Raw genomic sequence first — 27,277 nt, 5'->3', positions numbered from 1 at the left:
CTATTACCTCGATCACTTCCTTGCCTACATACTTATAGTCTTCTCACCCTTCTTTAACCTAAAACCTACAAAAGTAGTGACCTTGCCTGCATTACTCATTGCTATATCCCTGGTATCTGGCCCAGAGCCGGTTTTCAAAAATACCTGCTGAACAAATGAATGGATGCATTGATGCTATGGGAAAAACTAAAGCCCTGATTTGCAATAAAGGCACCAAAGGCACTAATGTGATGTGTCCCCTGCGTATGATTCTCCTGGGCACCAAGTCTAAGAATCTCCCTCTCAGGTCCACTCAGTTCCTCCACTGGCATACACCCACACAGGACTCGCCTCAGAGAGTAATAAGGGAGCTTTGAGTTCCTTCAACTCAACTGTCACTAGAATACTGTTCAGGAAAAGATCCTGTGGCTTTTTTTGAACCCTGTCCAATGCTGTGAAGCTAGGGATCTCAGCATAAATTCTAACATGGGCTAAGTACACAAAAGGCCTTCTCGCAAAGAAGTGTTTCCCTCTTCTCTCCAACTCAAGCAGAGACCACCTCTTAGCTATTGGATAGGCCTGGTCTCTTTGCTAGGACACTCTTCACTCAGGAGTGGTGAGGACTCATCCAGGTTACTCCAGCAATGGAGGCCAAGAAAAACCCATTCTCAAAACTGACCCCAAAGTCACAGGAGCTGTGAAGCTAGCTTAGAAAAAAGCCCAACTCAAATTAAGGGTATTCAACCAAACTAAATCCTTCAAAGTGACTGTCCAGGGATAGGACAAGAATCCAAACCCACCACTGCCTGGTATGTGTTGCACAACCCCCTTCCTTGTGCTGTTTCATTTCCTCTTAGAAAACTTTGTTTTGGTTTGATATCTGCCTCTAGACCTCTGGGAGAATTTTCTGGGTTTTGTTTCTCTTCTTGTTTCTAGGATACCTGAGTTAGTTTCAAGAGCAACAAGAGCAGTAGGAACAAGAGTGGGGAGTGCAGGGTGGGTGGTGTTAGGATTACCAGACAGCAAGAAAAAGAAGAGGGTGGGAAAGAGCCTGCTTGAGCTCGCACAGACTTTGGTGGTACCTGGTTACCCCAGAGCACATAAGGGAGCCCCAGCAAAGAGCAGAGCTAAATCATCCAGAAAGTAGCCATTTGAAAAGACAGAAACTGAAGTTCTAAGAAAACCAAGGAACAAACAGATCAGGAGTACTACCCGGGGCAGGCCCAAGCCAAGTACCTTCAGAAAACCTACTGGAGGTTACATCAGAGAAGCCACATACACTACCTGGACAGATAATGACCCAGGCACATGTACTGGGCTGGGAGCTACCCATAAACATAAGCACATGTTCTTAACAGATCCAGGTCTAGAGTCCAGGGGTGTGTGGGGAAGAGAGTGGGGGTAGGGTTCCATATTCCTCATTGCGGGACACAGGGCTCAGCATGCACATAGCAGCACCCCAGGCCTTTCCTGCCTATCCTATGTCTAGCCCCAGCCCCACCTCCAACAAGAAGGAACCTGGCTTTCCCAGGCAGAGGCAGGAACGAGTGGAATTCCCCTGAGGCAGGCTACACAGAGTAATCCAACAGCAGAGGCCCTTCTCAACTTGCTTCTGGAGGAGGAGAAAGAGGCCAGACTAGCCTCTGCCAGGCAGAGCCACTGCAGCTCTCACAGCACCCCACTACAGACACCAAACACCAAAGGACCCTTTTGGAAAGACACTGACATAAGAACTGAGAGGCAGTGGGTTCCCTGGCACAGACTGAGGTGCCCATAAACTGGGCTTTTCTCATTCAAATGGCAGGTAGACAGCTCAGAGGAAAAGCAGCTTTGAAAAACAATCAGAAAGTATGGTCTTCCTTGACTTCATGCATTTTATGAGTCAGAGCTCTGCAGTCAGGCTACTTGGATTAGAATCCCAACACAGACATGAGCTAGCTATATCACCTTGAACAAAGTGTTTCACCTTCTTGAATCTCAGTTTCTTTCTCTAAAATCTGGAGAAGAAAATAGTACCAGCCTCACAGAATTGCTCTAAGTGTTAAATAGTTCACAAAGGGCTTAAAAAGTACCTGGCATAGAATAAGTACTTGATAAAGGTAGTTTTATTGAAGAGATGATGAAACTAAGCAAATCATGTATCTGGTATGAAAACTACAAATGTTAGGGAAATAACATTGGGGAACTAGGCATTCCCAAACTGATGGTGAGGCAAGAAAAGTAGAGCAGTGGCCCTTCTCATTTTCATGTTCCTGTGCCTATCAGGAAGGGACAGAGGCTCACAGAAAGAACCAGAGGTGGGAGGGACCCCAGGCCCCCAAAAGGCACACTTCTGCAAAAGCCTAAGAACTATGGCTGGGGGTTTCTCATTTGTAGGAGCAGAGTGATGAAAAGGCAGCAAGAGAAAGAATGCCAACCCTAGTCTCCTACTTCTCTTTCATGGCACTAATATCTCTGAAGAGATTGGAAATGAACAGTCATATTCACTAATGCTGATTATCCATATAGCTAAACAGAAACAAGCCAAATGTTCAACTAGAAAATAGAGAAAATGTGGTAGATCTACACAATGGAGTATTACTCAGCCATAAAAAGGAAAAGACTACTGACATATGCCACAACATGAAGGAACTTGAAAACACCATGCTAAGTCAAAGAAGCCAGTCACAAGCTAGGGACAGGTGGCTCAGGCCTGTAATCCTAACTACACAGGAGACAGATCAGGAGGATTGTGGTTCGAAACCAGTCCTAGGCAAATAGTTCAAAAGACCCTATCTTGAAGAAACCCATAATAAAAAAATAGGCTGACAGAGTGGCTCAAGCTGTAAGAGTGCCTGCCTACCAAGCGTGAAGCCGAGTTTAAACCCCAGTGCTACCTAAAGAAAAAAAACAGTTGCCAGTCACAAAAAGCCAAATATTGGAGTCTTTGTTCCCATTTCCTGTTTGGGGAACAGGAAATGTTTTCTGTCTTTCTCTCCACCACCCGTCTCCCATTTGTCTATACTTTATCCTGTTAGACTAAAATAAATCATTGCTAAAACTTAAAAAAGAAAAAGCCAAATATTAAAGGATTCCATTTATCTGAAATACCCAGAATAGGTAACCTACGGAGACAGAAAAGGTAGATTAATGGTAGCCTAGGGCTAAGGGTTTTGGGGAAGAAGGTTAGAGAGTGACTGCTAATGGATAAGGAGCTTCAGGCTTTTTCTAATTTATTTATTTATTGATCGATTGATATTACCAGCGTTTGAATTTAGGGCCTCTCACTTGCTAGACAAATGCCTCTACCACTTGAGCCACACTCCCAACCCTTTTTTGCTTAAGTTTTTTTTTTCTTTTCAGATAGGCTAAGACTGGGAACATCCTACCTATGGCCTCCTGAGTAGCTGCCATTACAGGCGTAGCTACTGCACCCAGCTTATTTGTTTTTGACACAAGGTCTTACCAGATTGCCCAGGCTGGCCTCAAACTCCTGGGCTCAAGTGATCCTCCCACCTGAGCCATCTGAGTAGTTAGAACCACCTGTGCATACCACTGCACCAGCTATATGGAATTTCTTTTTTGGGACAATAAAAGTGTTCTAAAACTGATTGTGGTAATGACTGCACAAGCCTGTGAAAATATTAAAACCCACTAAATTGGATAGTCATTCATTCATTCATTTTATTTATTTATTTTTTTGCTTGTTGTGGTGCTGGAGATCAACACCATAGCCCTGAGAATGCTAGGCAAGTGCTCTACCACTGAGCTATACACATAGCCCTGAGCTGAATATTTTAAATGTATAGTATCACATTATTGAGATGTGTCTCAATAAAGCTATTTGCAAAAGTGACTAGAAGGTAGTTACTGAAGATGGTGCTGGGAACCCTGTGTAATATAAAGTATGAATCTATATGTGTAGGTGGGGGTGGATGGCCAAAAAGGACAGATGGTAAGAAGGACAGCACCCAACAAAAAGTCTTTACCTCACCTGTATTTCCTTTACAGAAATGGCATCAAAAACATTAATCCAGATATATCTTCCAGAAGATACCAGAAAACACCTGCCCATCCCAGCTGGTCTAGCGTGGCTATCAACTCCCATGTAACAAGATCTCTTCCAAGGCACTTACCCAGCTGGGTAGGCAACTAAACCTGATCGGGGATCACAGGCAAGTCCTCTGCCTCCAGATACTGTTAGTCCCAGCACCTTCTCCAAGGTCACCTGTATAGAGCAGGACAGAGAAGTGACATGTTAAGGACAGAATGGGTTTGCAAGGGAAGTGCTGAAGATACCTAGGCCCATCCTTTGTGGGAGGATGGTCCTATCTTCAGGAGAATGGGGATATGACTTCTCTAGGCTCTGTTCTGACCTCTTTATCATACTGTAAAATGTAAGTACTACATATTTCCTGCATTTTAAAAATCCTCAGTCTGCTGAGACCATGGCAAAGTCAACTGGTTAAGGTACAGCTGCTCATTGCCAAACAGGAACAAGCATTGTCCCAGTCCAGAAAGGCACCAAATACAAGCTAGAACATTAGATCTCCAAACTGGACTCTTGGGTCTATGAAGCTGAGGCAAGAGCACTAATCTTTGTTCTATGACAGCCAGTTCATACAGACTTTGAGCCTAGGAGGCAGAAACATGGCTTAATACTGTGTTTTGCAAATCACAAATGCTCAGGGTACTCTAATTATTATTATTAAGTCACAACTCCCACAGAGATGAAAGGGAAACATGTGGAAAGTGCTCTGAGATTCTGAGAGGATGAGACGTTCATCACTTTCATCAATAGCACTGTTGCCCCACATTTTCTTTACGCCATAGGACCCACACTGGTCCTCAAATTAATTTACTGGTGTTTCTGCTAGATGATGGCATGTGAGATCCAGACTGCCCTGCACCCTCTTGCTTGTCACTCCACCTCACCCTCTGCTATACAATGTCTTGCTGGTCACTCCAGGTCCAATCTCTTCTAATACTACCTGCACTTCCTGTGCCTGCCTTCCTCAGGGATATCTTTGGTTTCCTTGGCTCAGAGAGAGGAGCTTCTGAATGCAGAATGGCCATGCAAACAGGCTACACTGTAATCTGCTCTGAAGACTCTGACCTGGGGAATCTTGGAGGTCGTAAGGAAACAATGTGAATCAAGGTTGTTCACACTTGTGGCAGGATAGAGTCTCTTAGTACAGGCCAGTTTCTAGAAAGGGGAAGCCATGAATCACTTAGGATAATCCTAAGATATCTCTTCTTTTACTATCCCAGCAGGAAAATTAAAAGTGCTCATACAAGGCCTATTTAAATTCTTTCCTCCATGGGCCCTCTTAGTTTGAATGAGGTAGGAAAGAAATGTCCTGTGGTGGGCAAAGACCAAAATAAGTCTCCCAAGATGGTACAGTTAAAACCTATTCCAAACCCCAAGAGTCTTCTGTGCTTCTCCAGCCTATGGATCAGGAATTCCAATGTGTCTATTCACTGGTAGAGGCGGCTAGCTTCTGTGCACACCCACAGCAACATGGCAAACACCAAACCTGCCAGTTACCCTTGGGCCTAGTTGAGACACTAAAGCTAATGTGAGATAAACTAACTTTAGCCTACCCTTGACATTCCCTTGACATTTTTTTAATCATAAATTTTTTATTAGGATATATTTGTTATATGGGGGAATTCATAATGACAATTTCAATTAGGCTTATATTAGATGTACTGCCCCCATGGTCTCTTCCCCTCAATCCCCTCCCCACCCCCACTTAAAGGAATTGCAAGAGGTTTCTTTGTTCTATTTCATATAGGTATATGAAGTCCATCAACCATATATCCTGACCTTAATCTCCTTCATTCACCCTCTCTTCCTACCCCAGAAGGTTTATTCTAATTTATGCCTCCTTCCACTCTTTTTCTCAGCTTAATGACCCTTGGCACCCAGTCACTGGCACTGTCTGAGAGTATAAAACCATTCTGTAGAAGTCTGGGGTTGATGTTCATTTTCTGTGCTTTTAATTATCTCTCAAGGAGAGGTACTCAGGAACATTCCTATTGTACCTCTGCGGAGAAGAGAGAGAGGAGCCCAAGACCAGCATAATCACAAAAATGACAGAAGTCACCAAACCAAGCAGTGAGCGAAAAAGCTGCATAGCTCCTATTCTCTTCAAACTAATCTAATTTAAAGTAAATCCTTTGGATTAAAATTTGCATTGGTCCCTTACCTTCCTATGCTTCAATGTTGGTCCCAAAGAATCAGTCAAGTCTGCTGGTTCCCAGTTGCCCTTCCCCCTGAAAGGAATTTGAGTAGGTGTTTTGTGGGTAGAAGATCTAGTTCCAGAGAATTCATCCTGAAACTAGCCTGCACTTTTCAATAGCAATCTAAAGCAGGAAGAAGATGTGTTTTCCTAAAGACCCTAAAGATCAGTGTTTATCAAACTTTTTTCACTAAGACCCACAAAGTAAGGAATACTTTATATATAATGACCCAATGTATACATATATGTATATATGTATATGCATACAACTGAGAAGTTAAAGGTTGATAAAACAGCACTTACTACCATAGACTTTAATATAGTGAAGTATTTCCATTTTATTAAAAAATAGTTCTGAGGACGGGGTAGCATGGCTCAAGTGGTAGAACATCTGACTAGGAAGCGTGAGGCCCTGAGTTCAAACCCCAGTATTGCCAAAAATAATAATAATAATAATAATTCTGGTCATGGCCTACTTTAATGAGTTCATGACCTATAAACGGGCTGGAAGATCTAGTTTGGGAAACCTGCTATAGACCACTTCTTTCTGCCAGGCTTGGGAAACAGGCTCTGGTCACTGGCATCTTGTGTTCTTCAGCTGCTTGCTTCCTAGGACTCTGCACAGAGGAACATACTTCCTGACTAGGAGAACCCTATGGGCAGAAGTTTGCCTGAACTCAAAACCTGGCTTATTTTCAAAGGATTTATGGGTTTTGGCTGTTTCTGGTTTTCTAAAGCAGCTATCCAAGGGGAAAAAAGCTGTTTCCTTTGGCTCTGTGGAAAGGGAGGAGCAAAGGAAAACATTCAGGGGCATCAGCTGGTTTTTATTTTATGTTCTTAACTCAAACCAGCTTCCTGTTTGCAGGGAGGTTTTGAGCTGAGCTCCACTTTCAAAGGATCTGAGAGTCCAGAGTTTCTGTGATGCTTCCAACATCTAACCTTATTTTGCAAGACTCCAACACAACGGACTTTACAAACTGACACTTTCCCTGATAACCTCCTCCCTTTTTTTTCCAAAAAGGTAGTAAAGATACCACCCACACTAGAAAACAGAGACAAGACTAGATACCCTCTGCAAGCACTACAGGCTAAAGGGCACCCAATTTCTGTCAGTGGCGTGTAGTAGTTGGTTTGCACCAGTTCATAAAAACTCATGTACACAGCTTTTCCCACATTCAGTGACAACACAATGGGAGTCTTGAATTCATCATGGTGTAAGTACTTTCACCATGGAAATCAGTACAGGCTTTTCCTCCCCCTCAGAGTTTGTAAACACTTACCAGTGTACCAATGAGTTCCAATCACTATCATCTCTCACTTGACTATGACTATAACTCCCAAGTGTTCTCCCTGCTTCAGGCCTTGCCCCCTATCATCTTTTCTCAACATGGCAGGTCACAGTGATTCCTCTAAAGTATAAATGAGATCATTTCATTACTCTTCTAAAAACTTTCCAGTGGCTTCCTATCTCCCTTACATTCAAATCCAAATACTTGACCCAGATTTACAAGGGCCTAAATGATCCAGCCTGTGGCTATCTCTCCGACCTCATTTCCTGTACTGTCCCCAACTCACTCTACCCCAGCCATCTTAGCAACCTCCAGTACCTTACCCAGTCTCTAGCATAATCCTTTGCATATACTAGTCTTTGGACTAAATAGCTCTTCCCTCAGCTATTCATGCATAATTCACTCAGGTCTTTACTCAAAGGTCTTGTCCCCAGTGGATTTTCCAGACTAGCTTTACTGCCATCATTCTATTTCTGATTTATCCCACTTTTCTTTTCTTCAGAGTACACAGGGGCAGGCAGTGATGCTGATTTATCTCTGTGTTATTGTCTTCCCCATCAGAATGGGAGCTCCCTGAGGACAGGAACTAGGTTGCTATGCCTGGCATACAATGGGTATTTGATACATACTTGGTGAATGAATGAATCAATCAATCAATTAATTAACATCTGGCAGAGGCTTCAGGAACAGTGAGAGACCAGACATAACTAAGTCCAGGAAAATTGGGGTATTTTAGGTCAATAGATTTGTTCTCCACAAAAAAATGTAAAACTCATTATGAGAATGGGCATGTCCAGCTGAGGACATGCATAAAGGGAGCTTGATAGTACAGGTAACGTTTTGTTTAAGATATGGTGGGTACCGAACTGTTCACTCTATTATTCCATATATCGTTATTGTATGCCTTAAATATTGCATAATAAATGCTAAAAAGAGGAAAAAGATACAGTCAAGGAGATAGTGTGGGGCCCAGGACCTTATAAGCAACATCCTTCTATAATTCACATCCGCGAGTTCTCTATTCCACTTGACAAAGCAATGAGGGAAAGGGTCTGAAGCATTCAAGAGTACATGTTTATATTTGATTTGGGTTTCTCATGTTAGCTTTTACAAGGCTTCACATTTACATAACGCTCTGCCATGTCACTTTTAAGAACAATAATCCAGGGCTGGAGGTGTGGCTCAAGGAATAGAGCTTCTGCCTTTCGAGCTCAAAGCTATAAGCTCAAATCCCAGTATTACCAAAAAAGAAAAAAAAAAAAAAGCACCATGTATAACCCCTTTCCTGACTGCTAAGCATGGCAGCGGGGCATGAAATGGGCTCCTCAATCTGGGTTTATGTTAAACAGAGCCCCTGAGCTTATCCACACTGAATACGTGGCATGAACAAGAACTAAACTACCAGCTAAGACAGGGACATTATGAAGCGGTTTGCTACCAAGTCCAGAGATTTTCAAGCTTTTTGATCTCAGGACCTTTTATATTCTTAGAAATTATCAAAGATGCCAAAGAGTTAATGTTTATGCAGATTCTATCTACCAATATTTACTATATTTAAAATTACAATGAAAAATATTTTAAGTATTTATTAATTCATTTAAAAAGTAACAATGAATCCATACTCATTAACATTTTTATTAAAGAAAACTTTATTTTAAAAATTAGTAGGAAGAGTAGCACTGTTTTACATTTTTGCCAGTCATTTTAATGTCCGGCTTAATTGAAGACAGCTGGCTTCTCATCTCTTCATCTGCATACAATCTGTTGTGATGTTATTCCAGTTGAAGCATATGCTGGGAAAGAGAGGACAATGATGGATCTCCTAAAAAGGTTTTTGGACTCACAGAGGTTCTTAGACCATACTGAGATCTAGTGATCTAGCTCCTCCTAAACACCACAGCATCTTTCCACATAAGGAAGCAATCCCAATAGTGTGAAAGTTCTGGCCTTGAGCATCATTTTGAGGAAACAGGGAAGAGGCCCTATGAGAAAATAGCTGTCCTCAAAAGTCTAGGGTGTGGGCCCAAAGTTCTGACAGAAACTGCAGCTTCAAACCCTTATGACCCAAATGTCAATGAAACATAGCCCAAGAGAAATCCCATCACAGGCAGCTGTTTACTTGGGACACAACTGCCTCAGGCAGCTGGCGCCCTTTAAATCCTCAGCTCTAGGAACACTGCTTCATGCACAAATGAGAACTCAAAACTAAGAAGAGAGCCAGGTGCCTGTGGCTCACGCCTATAATCCTCGTTACTCAGGATGCAGAAATCAGGAAGATCAAAATTCAAAGCCAACCCAGGCATGTAGTTCCCAAGACCCTATCTTGAAAAAAACCCATCATCAGATAAAGGGCTGGCTCAAGGTATAGGCCCTGAGTTCAAACCCTAGAACCATAAAAACAAACAAACAAACAAACACTAAGAAAAAAAGCACCTACTCTGTGATCTCCACATCTCCTCCATATCGATTCCTTCCTAGAAGAGGGAGAACACCCATGTTGTAACCCACCTTTTGCTTTGGCAAGTCGAGTGTTGAGATGGAGGAAAGACGACACCAGCCCGAAACTGGTGTCGGTAGCCCGAAACTGGTGTCGTCTTTCTCCTGAAGCCGGGGGCACGAGGCAGCATTACTACAGACATCCTGCAAGACAGGAGGGATGGGGCAATGTCCACCACTGCCAGTATCAGCCATGCAGGGTAGTACTGTACCCTTCTAGAGAAAGGAGGCAGGCAAAATTTTCCTCACTTTAATGAGACAAAGGGATAACATCACAATAGCCTATTCCCAAGAGAGAAGGAAAGAATAAAGCCACGTGTTTAAGTGCGCTTCTGGCTCTCATTAAAGCAGATGGGAAAAACAGGTGGCTCAGAGGTGACAGGACCACTCATTCATACTAGGATACGACAGTATTTCTGTTGAATAATGCAACCTATTAACAGGATTTGAAACCCATTTAGTTAGTAGTGAATAAACAGAAGAAAAAAAATAGATCACAAAGCATGTAGTAATGGTAAATACCCTTACTGATGACATTTTTGTTTCAGGGGTATGTGAGTGTACTAGGTCACAATGTAAGATATATTTTTTTCTTTTTTCTTTTTGCAGTATGGGGTTTGAACTAAGGGTCTTATGCTTGCTATGCAGGTGCTCTATCACTTGAGCCATGCCTGCCACCCTTTTTTGCTTTAGTTGTTTTCGAATAGGGTCTAGTGTTTATGCCTGGGCTGCCCTGGACAAAGGTCCTGCTATTTACACTTCCCACTAGGATGGGATGACAGGTGTGAATTGACACACCCAGCTTTTACTGACTGAGATGGGGTCTCACAAACTTTTTGCTGGTGCTGGCCTCAAACTGTGTTCTTTTGATATCTACCTTCCAAGTAGCTAGGATTACTGGTGTGAGCCACCTAGCCCAGGCTTAAAATATATTTTTTCATATGGGTTATTCTCAAAAAAGTATGAAAGACAGTGGGATGCTACAGGTGATCCTAAGATAAAGAATATACACTCTAGCCACTATCCTCAAAATCCATTAGGAAAAGACAAATGACTTACTATACAGCAATCCGGTATGTGCTAAAAGTCATAACAAAGATATAAAGTGCTCAAAAAGCAGAAAGAGATGATTTCTGAACAGGATCAGGAAAGAGAAACAAGAAACCTTTTTTGAAAGGTGACTGGGCCTAACACTGTAACAGTATTAACAGGTGGAAATACATACAGAAGGAATTCTCAGCAGAGGAAGCTATATGAACAAAAGTTTGGTGGCATGAAATAACAGAGCAGGTGAGCAATGGTAAAAGACTGTGCAGGAGAATACTAAGTCAGGTGAGGTATAATACAATCAGACCAGGAAGAACCTTGACTGCCAAGTAAGATGGGTAGCCCAAGAAGGGAACAAAAGCCAAAGCTATGTGTTGGTGATGCTGTATGTAAAGCACACATAGGTAGGAAGCCCAGTTTCAGAAACTATTAGAATAGTTCAGTGAGAAGTAATAAAAATCTAGACCAGCATGCAGACAATGGGAATGGAAAAGAAATGATGCATTTAAAAAAACCATAAAGCAAATAGAGTTGGCATTGTATAACTGTAGAGGGAAAAAAAAAAGACTCAAAATTTGGACCTCAGAGATAGTGAATAAGGCAGCATTATAATCAAAAAGAAGACTTAGGTCTGGACAAAGGAATTGAGAGCAGATGATGATGTCTATTTTAGACATGTTGAATTTGAGACATGTTAAATTTGAGGCATGTTGGGGATATTTAGGAGGAACCACAGAACACTTGATTTAGCAACATAAACATAGAATTAATGCTTGGATAGAGCTCAAGCCTAGAAATAAGTATCTGAAAAGTATTCATATAGAGGTGAAAACCATAAGCAAAAGACCAATCAGAAAAGAGAAAGAAGACAGAGGAGGAGGGGAGAGAGACTAAGCAGAAAACTTTGGCAGAAACCCTATTTTTAGAGTATGGAGAAGATGAGGTGCCAGGCAGTTAGAAATGGAGGATGAGAACCAGGAAGTCAGTGAAGGGGAGAGTTTCTAGAAAGGAGGAACATTCAATGTGAGTGCTGAAAGAAGCAAAATGAGGCAAAAATAAAAAAGCACTCTCCAGAGTTCAGAGCCATTTGCAACACAGGTGGTACAACACAGCGTCCCAACAAAGTCCCAGACCCTTAAACACGATACTAGGAAAATCTTAGGAACTTTGGGAAGGTCCTTCTAAGCTTTTTCTAGTCTGTCTATTTCTCCTTCTCTCTGCATTCATCCCCTTTCCCCCTCCTTCTGTCCCTGTCTCTCTCATCACTCTGTGAGCTACAGGGGGGGACAACAGCCTATGAATGAGCCAGCCAAGACAAGGGCTCTGGTAGGGAAGGGCTCAGTGGCTGGACTCATGGAATTAACTGTTAAGATTTTCTCTCCCTTTCTTAATGTAAAGACTATAGGGAGTCTTTCAATGGCATGGGAGTGGCTGCTCCCTTGAGATAGAGAACTAAAGGCCAGGGTCACCTAAGATTTGGCTGACCTCAAACTGGTAAGGAAACCCCAGCAACTGGGAGAAAACTAATCTATTTTTGTTGCCATGTTTTATTATCACCAGCTTCTTTCTTCCCTCCTTTCCCTTCCCCCACTTCTCAATCCCACTCAATACAAGTTATAAATACCTGAGTTGTAAGTCATTCTAGCCAAACCATGGCTTGCTATTTCTGTAACCAAGCATGTTAGAGACCTGTCTAAGGCAGAGCACTCCAAGCCTTTCCCTCCCTTCCTGCAGGTTAAGAATAACTGTGTCTCTTGCCCACACACTACACTCTAATCTCACCAAGCAGATTCTCTGCACCAGATTCTGAGAATTGCCACTTACGCAAAAGCCACAGAGGAAGCCTGAGTCCAGCAGGCTTTGTGCAGACTTAGGCAGCTGGGCAGAGACCCAGTGACTAGACTTGGGAGACTGGACTTCAGCTTTCCAAAGTGCCATCTGGTCAGAAGTAGGTAGGAGCACAAAGGCCATTCCAAGACAGGCAATCAGACACCTCTGCTCCGGGTCTCCACCCAGTTTGCCTGATTTACAGTTCTATTATCTATACCACAAAGGCTCCCAGAAACCAGTGACTTACAGTTCAACAGAAAAACCAGGCTGTCTTGATTAAGAGTTCAAAATTAGTTGGAGTTGAGTCAATTCTCCTGGGCTGGGATTAAAATAGCCTCAGCTTCTAAGGAAGGTAAGTCTGCCACTGTTTGGGAGGAGGTGACATTAGGGATCCTCCAGCCATAAGCCCCTGGAGCCCAGGAAACTAGAACAAAGGTTCCCCAAACTGGCCTATCAACACAATTATTCAGAGAACTTTTTTTTTTTCCAGATAACAGTTCCTATCCCATCCCCAGCCCCTTCCCCGTCTAGTAAGATTCTGTGTGTGTGTGTGTGTGAGAGAGAGAGAGAGAAAGAGAGAGATTGAGAGAGAGAGAGAGAGAAAGAAAGAAAGAGATGGAGTTTCAATATGATGCTCAGGCTGTCCTCAAACTCCTGGGCTCAAGCAATTCTCCTGCCTCATTCAAGTAGCTGGGACTATAGGCCAGTACTCCCACACCCGTTAAGAGCTCTTTAGAGACAGGCAATAGTGACACCTATAGTCCCAGCTACTTGAGAGGCTGGAGGAGTGCAGTTAAGAGGCCAATCTGAGCAACACAGAGAGATTCCTGTGTCAAAAATAAAAGAATAGGGCTGATGGAGTGGCTTAAGTGGTAAAGGCCCTGCCTAGCCAGCATGAGGCCCTGAGTTCAAACCCCAGTACGGTCAAAAAAAAAAAAAAAAAGCATAAAAAATAAAAGCTCTTAGATTGTAAACTATTTAAAGCAATTTGCCATTTTATTACTAAATTTTAGCCCCTCCTGAGACTAAGAGGATGAAACAGTTTTCCAAATCTTGAAAGAATACCTATGGGATTGAAAAAGAGAGGCTCTACAGTTATAAGAGCTACCACTCCACACAGAACTAAGCACTCCACATAGATTATCTTTTAATACTCTTGACACTGTTTTAGGTGGGGGGGGGCGGGCAACAGAGTTTCAACTCAGGACTTCACGCTTGTGAGGTATGTGCTCTACCACTTGAACCACACCTCCAACCCTTTGAAAACTCACTCTTCACAACTTTATGAAGGACTAATAATAATGTTCATTTTTTAGATGAAGGAGTAAGGTAAGCATGGAGTGGAAGAACCAGGATTTAGACCTGGGCTCATCTGGTTCCAGAAACCACAGACCCTAAGGAGGAAGTTCAGATTTTCTACCACCACCAGAATTTTATAGTTTCTGCAAGAGTACCCAGGAAGTCACCATGCCTTTGTGTGGGCATTCAGGGACAGGTGTGAGAAGCAAGACAGAAGGCAGAGAGCTGCTGGGCACAGTGGCATATCCTTCTAGTCCCAAGCTACTTGGAAAGTTAGGAAAGGATCTCAAATACAGGAGCTCAAGACTAGCCAAGGGCAACAGAACAAGACCCCCCACCTCTCTCTCTCTCTTTCTCTCTCTCCATTTTCTTTTTCTTTTTTTTTTTTTTTTGGCAGCACTGGGGTTTGAATTCAGGCCATCATGCTTGTTAGACAAGCATTCTTACCACTTGTGCCACTCCACCAGCCCTTTTTTTTTTTAAATGAGTTTTTTTTGAGATGGGCTCTCTCTATTATCTGGGAGCGCTGGCTTCAAACCCTATCTCTGCTCCTGAGTAGCTAGGATTACAGGTTTGAGCCACTGGTGCCTGGCTAAGATCCTATCTCTTAAAAAAGAAAGGAACAGAAAATAGTAGAAGGTAAAGGGCAGCAGGATGAAGTAGGGGGACAAATGGACCTCCTATGCTAGCTTTAATTATCAGAACTTACCAGTAGTTGAAATAAGTCTTTTAAAAAAATGGGTTCTGACCTCTTCTCACTGAGATGGCTGCCAAGAAAGAAAAAGGAAGTGTTTTCCTAATGCCAGAGTATCCCATGTGGTCAGAGCCTGCCCATGTTGCAGCCTATAGTCAATATGAACAGCTGACACCTGTTTCCAAGGCAACTGGCTTTGAAGGGTCAGAAGCAGGAAAGTCTGATTTTGTATGAAATGAAAGAAGTAAGAAAGCATCAGACCGGGGGTGGGGGTGGGGGGCAGGAAATGAAGGGACTTGAGCTAAAGGGCTTGGTGATAGCACAGCCGCCATCACATACCCAAGTCCAGAGAGCAGATTTAACAGTGTAGTGCCTAGACAGAGCATACCCTTCTACCTTCCGTTTCTTTCCCACAGATTTCAGAAAGGCAATGATAGGAGGCTCCATTCAAGCAAATAGGGAGGGAAACTTTTCTCTCTAAAGTCAGTCCTCTCTACATCAAGACCAAATCCATAAACAAAGCTTTATGAGCTAAAAGTCTAATCATCAAAAAGGGTCTAATTCCTTTTCATTCACCAACTCTATATACCTGAGTTTTATTAATTTCTTGATTTCCAACTTTGTAGCCAGTTGGACTGGACTAAGCGTTCAAAGTGAATGTGTGGCCTAGAAAAAGAAGAGGTGTGGGGAAGACTCTCAGTGCCCATGTAATCATGCTAACTTGTGCCATGAGACTCTCCTGAGAAAAAGAAGGTTTTTTTTCTACATATTATTCTCTACTTCCTTTCCATTCCCAATGCCAATACCCCAGTTTAGGCTTTCAGCATCATATTCCTGGATGTAGCAATGGCTTTCAGATTACCTCCTTACTGTAGACCTTGTTCTTCCTTCCCCTAACCCATCAGAATAGTCCTTCCGAATCAGCTTTGATCATGTCCCTCCCCTCCCCTTCTCCAAAATTTTAATAGTACCTTACTAATAACTAAACAAAACATAAATATCTTAGTTGAGCATCATTAGGCCCTACTTTTCTTCCAATTCTACTCCTGCTGCTCACCTATATGAATCATGTGCATTTGCTAATTTGGATTATTCGTTATCCTGGAAAGGAACCTAGGGGCTTTATTCATATTCTTCTTCTCCCTTGAATGCCCTTCTCTTCTAACACTGCATACTGAAATCCTACCATTCCTTCAAGGACCAGGTTAAATGTCACACCTGTGTCTGATCTTTCTGTGGTCATCTGGTCAGAAATAATTCTTCCAAGGAGGTACTCGTACAACAGCACTTAATTTGCATCATCCACTCAGCTTGTACTTAGTACAATGTTCTTTATGAATTTGTCTTATCTCTCCTATTCTATAATCTCCTGGAGGGCACAGGCTATGTCTGTGACTCATACAACTGTGCCTATAGCTAAGAACACAGTGATAGATGATAGATAGATAGATAGATAGATATCTGCTAGATGGATTTTTTAAATACTCAAAAATATTTCAAAATACTTATTCCTGATTTTAGTAAAGATGCATAGTATGGCTCTTATGAGTCTGATTTAGATTATAATTAAAAATAAGTTTGAAAGAAAAAAGTTCAAAAGATTAAAGATGATTTTTAAAAATAAAAGTGACAATGTTCATTGTTTAAAAAGAGTTTTAAGTATTTTTGATCATCAAAAACAGAGGTAACTATGAGTGATCAGGGAGATCTCTGGCTGTTAGAATTATAAATGACATTTTCTTCTTTATGCTTCTCTATATTACTTGTGAATAATCTTTTCAGAAACCAAGGAAATATTTTTAAAGATATTAGAAATGAATTATTTAAAATACAACAAGCTAAAATACAGATTTGCAATACTTTACGTCCTATTACTACCAAAAAATTCCTAAAACAACTAAGCTTATGATTTCACTCAATAACATTTGTGCATAACTGCTTTAGTGAAATAAGTATACAGAGTTTAAATTTCAAAATTTTGGATGTAAATATGAAATACACATGTTTAAATTGGAGAAACTTTCATCTTTATGGTTTATTTCCACTTACAAAAATAATACAGGCTCATTGCGTCAAATTCAAACATTATAGAAATATAATGTAGATAGTGAAAGACCACATAATCTACTATCCCTCCCTGAGATAACCAATATTAATTAATAATAATTTCGTATTGATAGCTTCACTTTTTAAAATGCATATACATATATGTTTTAACAAAGATACAAGTAATCATTAACATAAAAAGCTGTTACAAATTTGATTTTTTCTTTTCTTCCCCCCTTCTATCTTGTACGTCCTTCCACATCGGTACATATAGATTGACCTCATCCTTTTTAGTAGGTACAGGGAATTTCATTTCATGGATGTATACAAGTTCCCTATTGGTAGCTACTTGGATAACTTCAAAATTTCACTACTACGAGTAACACCCAAAATTCAGTTATGTATATACCTTTGTGCAGTATGTCTGCATAAAGTAAGACGCTAGAATTATAACTCTAGATCAAAAGGTATGAATATACAAATTTTACTTTTTTTTTTTGCAGTACTGGGGTTTGAACTCAGGGCCTACACTTTGAGCCACTCCGCCAGCCCTTTATTGTGATTTTTTTTTTTAAAAATAGGGTCTGAGCCTCCCAAGCACTAGGATTACAGGTGTTACCACCATGTCTAGCTCTCAAAAAGTGTTTATTTATTTACTTACTGGCAGTACTGGGGTTTGAACTCAGGGCCTCATGCTTGCTAGGCAGGCCGTTACAGCTTGAGCCACTCTACCAGTCCGTTATTTTGAGATGGGCTTTTTCGAGACAGGGCTATTTGCCTAGCTTTGAACCACAATCCTCTTGATCTCTTCCTTCTGAGTAGCTACAATTACAGGTGTAATCACCCCAGTGATTTTTAATCTAACACAAAATTTCCCTTGGAGTACTCTGATATGAATTTTTAATTCCAAAAAAAAATCTTTAAAATTAAAAACAAAAAAAACTCACAGTCATAGCCCTGAAAGAAATCTCACAGTACTTAGTATCAAAAGGAACGTTGCTAAGCCTCCTTTTGGTCATAAATTAAAGTACTGCTGAGAAAAGTTAGAATAGTGGCAAGAAAAAGGTACTGAGGATAGATCACAAAGAAAAGTCAGGCAGGGAGGTTTGTTCAATGTTGGAACAAAAGAGGCTGAACCTGCAAAAAAAGACTCACAAATGGAAACATGAAGGAATAAAATCTTGCCAGCAAATCAGAAAATTCCTTGGTATTTTAGAAATCTATGGACCCCAATAACATTAGCAACCTCGTTTAGCTATGAAGTTATTTAGGCCTTACAGTGTGTTTTTATATTCACTGAATCTCATTTAAGCCTCACCTAAGCTCTGCAAGGCATTAGTATTCCGGTTTTACAAAAGAGAGAGAACCCAACTCCCTCAGAAGTAAGAAAGCTGCCCCCCCCCCCCCCCCCCCCCCCCCCCCCCCCCCGCTATACCCAAGTGTGGCCCATGGAAGCGCAGCCTGAGCATTACTTGAGAGTTGGTAAAATGCAGTCACAGGATGGGCCTGAATCTCAATTTGCGTTGTAGGAAGAACTCTGCTTCCTTCCCACCCCAGCAGTCTGCGTATTAACTCAATTTTTTTTATTTGTTTTTGGTTTGAACTCAGGGCCTCATGCTTGCTAGGCAGGCATCTTACTGCTTGAACCACTCCACCAGCCCTTTTTTTGTGATTTTGTTTTGTTTTGTTTTTTTGTTTTTCTTGAGATAGGGTCTTTTGAACTATGTGCCCTGGGCTGTCTTTGAACTTCGATCCTCCAGATCTCTGCCTCCTGAGTAGCTAGGATTACAGGCCTAAGCCACTACTGACCCTTGGCTGGTTTGGTTTTTGTTTGTTTGTTTGTTTGTTTTCGAGACAGGGTCTCATAATGTAGTCCAGATTGGCCTCCTGCCTCCGTTTCCTAAGTGCTGGGATTATAGTGTATGCCACCACACCCCCCCCCACTACCAACATATTAACACTTGAGAAGCCCTGTTCACCTGCCCATTCTGGGTTTGTTACGAGGCAAAGTCTGTGAGACCTGCTGTAGGGGGCCTCACAAGGGAGATCAAAGTAATCTGGGGAAGGGCATCATATGCAGAAAGGACATGTTTAGCAAAGTCTACAGCCCGTAATTATGTCACATGAAAACAATCACAATGTGCAGATACTGTGCTCTCTCAAACAGAAGCCAACAATGTAGCAGTGGAAGGCCTGCTGCAAGTTTAGTCCTGACAAGCAGCTGCTTGCTTTTCTCTAAGGCAGGAGCTGAGAGGTAGCAAGGGTCAGAGTTTTTAAGCATTTGCTGAGCTCCTCCCTCCTGCCTGTGAGCTTCTCTCTTTCCAATCTGACTGGCTTGGGGAGCCTCTGCCCAGGACAAAAACTGGGGCAGTGCAGGGAAGCAGTCCTTGAGAGCCCATGCTTTCACATCTATAATGTAATCACACTTGCCTATTTGAGAGAGGAAATAAAAATAATACAAATTTGAGATCAGGTGAGGCCAGGTATTTGCTCAAGGATTTTTGCAGCCCTGGAGCCCACAGATAACAGGAGTGAGGTGGGCAAGTGACCTCATTTCTGCTCATGTTCAAATTCACTGAACCCCGACTGTCATCATCCAGGCCAGCTGTGATATGGCTCATTTTAGATTCATTTTTTTTCCACAGAAAGACATTTTGCTCTGGCTATGCTTCACAGTTTAAAAAACAGGATACTTGTGGGCTACAAAGATAACAAAGAGGTGTTGTTTGGAAGGAGAGATCTGGGGTAGAACTACAACTCAAGAACATGACCTACACAACTCAAGAACCAAGAATACCACAGATTGAAGTCCCTGCATACCCACACACAATGACCAAGGCATCTGTTGATCTCCACTCCACTCCCTGACCAATTCCAGGAAAGAAGCAGCAACTGCTTGTAGAACAGAACCATACGGCTGAACCCAGACAACTTGACATTCAAGAACCCACAAAACCACAAATTGCATAGTTCCTAACAGTACCACAGGGCAAGATGTGGGGAAATCTGGAGATGGAGATGAGAAGAGAAACAAGAATACACAGGGACAAAGATTTCTGAATGATGGCTCTAAAACAACAGTCTGAGAAACACATTAAATTTATTTTTATAGGGAATGTTAGGGAAAAAGCATATTTTTTAAGGAAAACACCTTTTGTAACCCAGCACAGGAATTGAGTCTTGGCTATAGCAATACAAGGCATACTTTTATGCTCAGTAAAAAAAAATTTTTGGTAGTACTGGGGTTTGAACTCAGGGTTCTATGCTTGCTAGACAGGCGCTCTACCACTTGAGCAAGCCTTCAATCCTAGTAAAATGTAAAGATTAAGTGTGGGCTTTAGAGTTAAGAAAGTTTGAACTCCAACTCAACCACTTATTAGCTATGTGACCTCCTTCTACTTACCTGACCTCTTTTATCATAAGTTTCCTCATCTATAAAACAGGAAGAGTAATAGTATTTATGAGCTGAGAAAAATTCGAATGTGAAAATATACGTATAAGGCTTAGCACAGTGCCTAGCAAAAGCTCAATAAATGTTAGATATCACTACCACAGATACGGTTATTTCTACTGTTATCATGAGAGAAGCACTACCAGATAACAAAGGTTGGACATGGGTGGTTCCAGTAACATACTGCCTAACAATGTTGAATGACACTAATCCATAATAGCTGACAAAAAAAAGAAACAGTAAGATCAGTCCTCAGGTATTTTAACTTTTTAAAATAAACCATATTGGAACAGAGATTAGAGCTCAGTGGCAGCGTACCTACCTGGCATGTGCAAGACCCACACAACACACCACCTTAATTACATAAGACAAAAATCTCATCTCTATCCTAACATACCTTGATGACATCAATAGCATCAAATCCTTCAAAAACTTCCAGCACCTTGGCATTGTTCTATTTTTTTTTTTTTGACTTGGGAATACTTACACAGAGGATCATTTTATAATTTATCACAATATATTTCATAAACTTCCCTATGTGTTATAGTTCATAAATTCTCTTAAATTTTGTTTTTACATGCCAGTACCTTTAAAGGGGTCAGCTGAACTCATGGGGAAATGATCAAGAAAGGCAGATCTCAAAGACTGATGAGAAGTACAAGAAATTAGAAAGTGTGGCAAGCTCAGAATGAGTGAAGACCAAGGCTTAAATCCTGAAGAATCAGGCGGGAGGTCTAACTCAGTGGTAGAGTATGTATCTGGCATGCCTGAAGTCCTGAGTTCAATCTCTAGCACCAAGAAAAAACAAAATTCTCAGCCAAAGAAACTCCCTTTTCAGGATTCCTCCTCCAAAAGATCACTGTGGTGATGGTGGAGAAATCAGCCATATGGTTTCACAAAGGGTTGTTCCAAGATTGTCAAGTAAATTTAAATCTCAGCTATGAATGAAGAGGCAAAGGGAAAAAAAACATCTTTAGCCTTATTTTAGTTTTATGGAGAGAGATAAAGTATATAAACTTAGAAATACAGTCTTTAAAAAAAAACTGTTTTAAAGACTAAGAAAGCAATGAAAAGCATTACACATATTCTCTATGATAAGATGAGAGTAGAATTTACTCCCTAGAAGCCTAAGAAGACACATCCATTACTGTGAATTCCTTTTTCTGTAAATGTCCTTCAAAACTAATTAAGAAGCACTATGCAGCTGGATGTGGTGCTGTGTACCCGAAATCCCAGCACTTAAGAAACTGAGACTGGAGGATCATGAGTTTAAGGCCAGCCTGGGCTATATCTTGGCTCAAAAAAAAAGAAGAAAAAGTACTATGGGTTTGCTGCTATAAATGCTGTGAGGAAGGAAAGATTTGGAAAATCTGAACATTCAAAAACACCAACCCTACAGATCCACTGGCTGTCATATTCATTTTTATTCCCCCTCAACATATGCTTTTTAAAAAAAATTATTATTATTGTTATTTTAAGAAATGACAGAAGTTAAGGTAAAATCTATAAGCAGGGCAGGAAATACCCAACTAGGTGTATAGGAACTGCTCTAAAAAGGAAGCTGACAGAAAACCTGTCCTTGTCCTGCATTAAACAATGGATCCCAGAGTAAAGACTTAGATTGTAGCAGTGGGAAAACACTGTAGCTTTTTCCCCTTAACAGCAGGAAGTTTGAACATGAAGTAAAACTAACAGATACTCTGAGAACAGTAGGAGAAACAATGTTCTCAAAGAGGCTTAGTTTGAATAAACACAGTCCCAAATTTCAAGCCCTGGACTGTTCTCCAAACAAAGGAAGTGATAACAGTCACAAACCCAACTACACAAGCAGGAGGTTGGGGGTGGGAGGTTACAGAGGTCAGGCCAAAGCCTCAGGCCTATCTGTCTTTTCATTAGTCAATAGACTGAAAACACAGAGGTGACAAATGAAGAGAGAAATGGAGCCAGAAAAATATCAAGGTCCAAAAGACATTAAAAATATAAGCAGTAAGAAGACAGTAACTCAAACTAATCCATAAGGGGAAGGCTAGGAGTACAGCTGAGTGGTAGAATGTTTGCCTAGTCATATGTCCTAGTGTGCAGGGTCTGGGTTAAATCCCCAGCACCACCAAAAAAAAAGTTACTAAATGCTAATCCAACAGGGAAGCTTGCCTTAAAGTGCAAAGTGAAAGAGGGACTCTGAAAAGAGAGAAGACAAGTAGATGACTGAAGCCTCCCCAAGGCAGCTCAGAGACTGAAGAGTGCTATTTTTAGATAAGGAAGAGGTATTGTTGGGTCCAGGAAGAGAAGAATCCTCTCTCCAGCAGGAATCACTTTGAAGGCCGAGGGCGGCTGTGGCCACCGGAAGGAGGATGAAACAGAGATCAAATGAAACCAGAAGAACACACAAACACTTTTTGTGGTATATCACCTGTTCTAAGAATTTCAAGATGCTTCACAAGCCTTAATTCAAGAACACATCAACCAGGCATGGTGGTACATACCTGTAATCACAGCACTTGGGAGACTGAGGTAAAAGTTAGAGGGCCAACCTGGGTAGCATAGCAAGTTTGTGGGCAGCCTGGGCTATGCTGTCTCAGAAAAAAAAAAAAATCAGAGTAGAAAATTGATCAAAGTCACTCACAAAGGCAGGTGAGAAGCAGAGCTGAGAAAACCCAGAAAGTATGTATCAAACACTAAAACAACTGTTAGTATGGCCTGGACTCAGAGATATCATCACAGGGGAAATACCTGCTGATTTCCCTTAGAAAGGCAAGGACTGGCTCCTCAGATCTCACCTCACTCACAATACTGCAGTTCTCTCAAATCCATCCCTGACATAGTAATTTATAGCATAATCAGACTAAAAGAGCAGATCTAAAAACTACTAAAGGAAAAGAGCACACTTACTGGGCTAGCTTGATATATTCAAGGCTCAGTGAAGATTTGGGCATGAATCCAACAGATTTCAGGGGCCTAGCACCTAGGCCAGAGATTCACAACTGGCAATGGGCTTCTAATGGCACCGAATCCATTCATACACATTACCAAACTCCATCCCTGGAAGGGCTGATTCCATACAGCTAGGATGGGGCATAGGATGTGTTTGTCTTTTTAAATGTTGCACAGTTTGATACCCATTGCTTTCCTAACCCCTCTCCCAAGTTGAGAGTCACCAAGTTTGAGCTACTGATCCACAGATGCTTCAAATTTCCACCTATTAAATAGATAGAATAAAGAGTTTTAATATGAATATCTGGGCTCAAACACTGAGCAAAAGTTCAAATTAGATTATTGCCTGTCTTCCTGAAAGCCACCCAAAACAGAGTCTTCTTAGAGCCACATATTAAAAGGCTCAAAGCCTCACCATATAATCATGTAGGAAAAGAGAAAGAAGAATTAGATTTGCAATCATAAAAACAGAACTAGAAGAAAGTTGCCTTGCCTACTGTTTTCAGAAGGGATTATGTATAACCTAGATCATATTAATAGCTGTTAAGAAGAAGGAAGATTTGAAACCTCCTTCACTTTTTCAAAACCTAACAGAGGCAATTCTTTTGTTCCCGCAACTTCGATCTTGCCTGCTCAGCTTTAGTCCATTTCTGTCCTTTGTTAAAATAAAACAGCCCAGCTCCTTCCACATAAAAATCTTTCAGAAACTTTAGGAAGAGAGGGGGAGGGTTAGCTATCAAGAGCACACACATTTAATTCTTAAAGAAAACACAGCTTCAACTGAGATGAAAGGCAAGAACTGACAAATGTACAGGATTTGAATGTGAAGGATATATTTGCAACTGATAACTTTTGAGTTGTACTTCAAGGCTTAGTAGACCCGGCATAAAATCGCAAACATTTCTTTTCCAATTTACTCCACTGCAGAGGTTCCCTTCCCTTTGAAAAAACTTGATAAAAATTCCAGCTCTATACTCTCTCTGTAGTACTTTAAATCTCAACTTCTACTAGCCCTTTCATTTCAGCTTTCAACCATATTGTAGCCATATTTTTAACCGTGTATCTCTTGAATAAAAAGTCCTTAATGAGCAGTACTTTCTACAAATGTGTACTTCCCTCTATTAGTACACTTCACACATAAATAGGCTGCATCTCTACGTCTTTTTCACCATTTTATTGTTCCTAGTTTTGATTTCTCTTCTAAAGAGGTCACAAAGTCCTCCTGATCATTTCTTATTCTCTGGACTTACAAGTTTATCCCCACTGTATCTGACATTTTTTTTGTTCACATTGAGGGGCTGGGGGTGTGGCTCAAGTGGCAGAATGCCTTCCTACCTGAGTTCAAACTCCAGTACTGCTAAAAATTAAAGTAAATAGATAAATTAATTGCTCATATTCATTTACTCCATTACACTGTCCTGAATAGTGTACTGTAAAGGAAATAAAGAACATGCCCCTGACCTTAGGAAATTAAGACATACATAAAAAGACAACTAAGATTGACTTATAGGAAGTGGGCTAGTAGGAGAAGGCCCTACAGCTCGGGAAAATATGGAGATGGATCTAAAAATAAGTGTAGAATTTGGTAAAAAGGAACAAGGCTATACCTTAGATAGTCAGAATAGAATGATTCAAAGCAGGAGGCAGCCAAGCTTGGTGGTACAGATCTGTAATCCTAGCACTCAGAAGCTAAAGCAAGAGGACTGAGTTTAAGGCCAGCCTGGGCTACAGAGGAAAGACCCTGTTTCAAAAACAAACAGGGCTGGTAGAATGGCTCAAGTGGTAAAGCTCTTCCTGCATTGCAAGTGTGAAGTCCTGAGTTCAAACCCCAGTACCACCAAAAAAAATTAAGCAGGAGACCATCTGAGGTAACAGATGTGTAAGGCCCTCTGACACTTCTTTCTTTCACCCCTAAGACACATGTCTTTTTTACTTCAAAATTAGCTATCCGTGAATCACAAGCTTTCTGTTTCCATGATACCTACAGCTACCACATACTACAGCGACTCACAGAGCCTAACAGAGCAGGTCCTAAGGTGAGTTACCACAAGCAGGCTTTCAGAATGACCTTAAGTAGAGAGTCTTCACTAAGGCTATCACTAAGGGAGATAGCCATCTCTGGGGTGCTAGGTACACAAAGACAGCTACTGCTCTTGGGTGTTAAAGATAGGCAATGGTGCTCATGTTCTGTCAATGCCATTCAAGGGTCATTCAACTTCAGCTAAACATCTCATTCATACAGCTTAGGACAAAGCCTTTAAAAGCAGCCTGAAGCACTGAAATCCTTTTTGAAACAGAGATGTTTAGTGGTGATGCCAGGGATGCCCTCCTTTTCACTGTTCTGCTAGAAAACTCTTCTCTTCTTACCTTGGGACTCACAGTTCAAGCATCCCTTCCTCTGTGAAGTCTTTCCTAATTCCACTAAATTAACTTAGGGACTCTTACCTGTGCTTCCAATAACAACTTAATGCATACTTCTAAAACAGCACTTACCACATCAGGTTGTGCAAACAAGGTTGTACTTGTTTGTATGTCTGACTAACCACAAGCTCTGTGATAGGAAGGATGATGTTTTATTCATTACTGATTTCACACCTAGTAAGGCATTCAACATACACTTGTTGAAAGCATTAATGATGAATAACATGGGAAGTCTTAAAGAATGGCCATGGTACCTTCTAGATTCCCAACCAAAATTACAGTAAGTATTCACAATGAAGAGTAAATTCTCATTACGCATCTCCACTATGTATACCATTCCTGGCCAGAATAAGAGCTCAAAGATATGAGACGATTAGTCTAATATTGCTGAACACTGCCCAGTTACCAGCCAGAAATAAGAGCACCTTCAGTTCTAAGAATGAGCAAAGAGAGTTTTATCTAAGATCATTTCTAATTTGGGGGCTCATTCTCCTGCCTTTAGAGAATAGAAACGGTGGGTGATTAGTAAGAGTCTCTGGAAAGGGCACTATCTCCACCACCATGGAACCTTATGGCGATTTTTTAAAAAAATATATGAATGTTTCCTCGTACAGGGGCCACGCTAATCGTCTCTGTATACTTCCAATTTTAGTATATGTGCTGCTGATGTGTGCACCTTATGGCAAATTTTGCTAAAACATATAGGAAAGCCATTCACCTTCTTACCAAATCCAATTAAGGTTCTGCTAAGGGATAGGGATCTGAACTAAGTCCTCCCAGAAGCCTGTCAAGTCATACATTGGCACTCTGAATCATTCCTCACTGGGTTTACTCATCTCTGAAGAGTCACAGGAAAGACAATAAAATGCTTCTATTTCAAATGACTCTCCCCTTGGCAATCCTGTACCACACAAAGCTATTGTGTTTATAGGCTGCTAATAAAGACACAGAATCTAATATGATCCTGTGGGAATAAAGCCTTGAACTCTCTTAAGGGATTAAATAAATTCAGTCTACTTTTATATGCTCAAAGTTGTGGCACTCAATAAAGTTCAGTAAGCGGAAGGACTAAGTTGGTTATGGCGTACATGTCTATAATCCCAGAACTCGGGAAGCTGAGGCAGGAGAATTTCCAGTTCGAGGCCAGCCTGAGCTACATCATGAGACCCCCCCCCCTCCGTCTCAAAACAAAACAAAAGACAAGTGAAGGGAGGGAAAAGAACTTTGCCTCTGAGGAACACCTGCCCCAGATAGGGTGTAACTCTTGGCATGCAGTAAATGGGATAAGCAATGCTCCAGGCCAAAGCAGAAGTGTTTTCCTGGCACACATGTGGCTCTTGCATCGTATTCTTCCTAAGAAGCCAACAAGTTCTAGTTAAATTAAGTTTCTTAAAGAGAGAAATTTGTTTTGACCCCAGCAAGAGCAATTATTCGGCCAATATCTCAGAGAAGGTGTTTTAGTGTATTTCTTTCTGCTACTATAGTCTGACATAAACACTGGATCCACATTAGCCACAGCCTCGTCCTTCAGAATATGTGATCCCACTTGTCCTTTTTCAAGAAGGGAAAC

General features: G+C 41.3%; 1 protein-coding gene, 1 long non-coding RNA gene and 1 pseudogene across 9 annotated transcripts in view; all 3 read right to left on the bottom strand.

The window, feature by feature from the left end:
* Mapkbp1 (mitogen-activated protein kinase binding protein 1) overlaps positions 1-27,277 on the bottom strand; it is a 51,213-nt gene that overhangs the window by 22,728 nt on the left and 1,208 nt on the right. For 7 of the 8 annotated variants that reach the window (XM_074065725.1, XM_074065726.1, XM_020174225.2 and 4 more), the window contains one exon: positions 4,095-4,186. In XM_074065725.1, coding sequence (XP_073921826.1) covers positions 4,095-4,186 — 92 coding nt within the window. Of the gene's footprint in view, positions 1-4,094; positions 4,187-6,170; positions 6,238-27,277 lie in introns of all 8 variants that reach the window. The other variant, XM_074065727.1, reaches the window with a different exon arrangement.
* LOC141420787 (uncharacterized) lies at positions 8,094-18,274 on the bottom strand. The gene is made up of 3 exons (XR_012445424.1): positions 14,874-18,274; positions 9,930-9,966; positions 8,094-9,285 (listed from the first exon to the last, which is right to left on the bottom strand). It is a non-coding gene; the product is annotated as an uncharacterized lncRNA (long non-coding RNA).
* LOC141421046 (U6 spliceosomal RNA) lies at positions 26,292-26,383 on the bottom strand (annotated as a pseudogene).

Source organism: Castor canadensis, chromosome 2, assembly GCF_047511655.1.
Source record: "Castor canadensis chromosome 2, mCasCan1.hap1v2, whole genome shotgun sequence".
In the NCBI taxonomy this organism is placed as follows: Eukaryota; Metazoa; Chordata; class Mammalia; order Rodentia; family Castoridae; genus Castor; species Castor canadensis.
The sequence above is the reverse complement of the archived record's forward strand: the minus strand, read 5'-3'. Positions and strand labels throughout refer to the sequence as shown.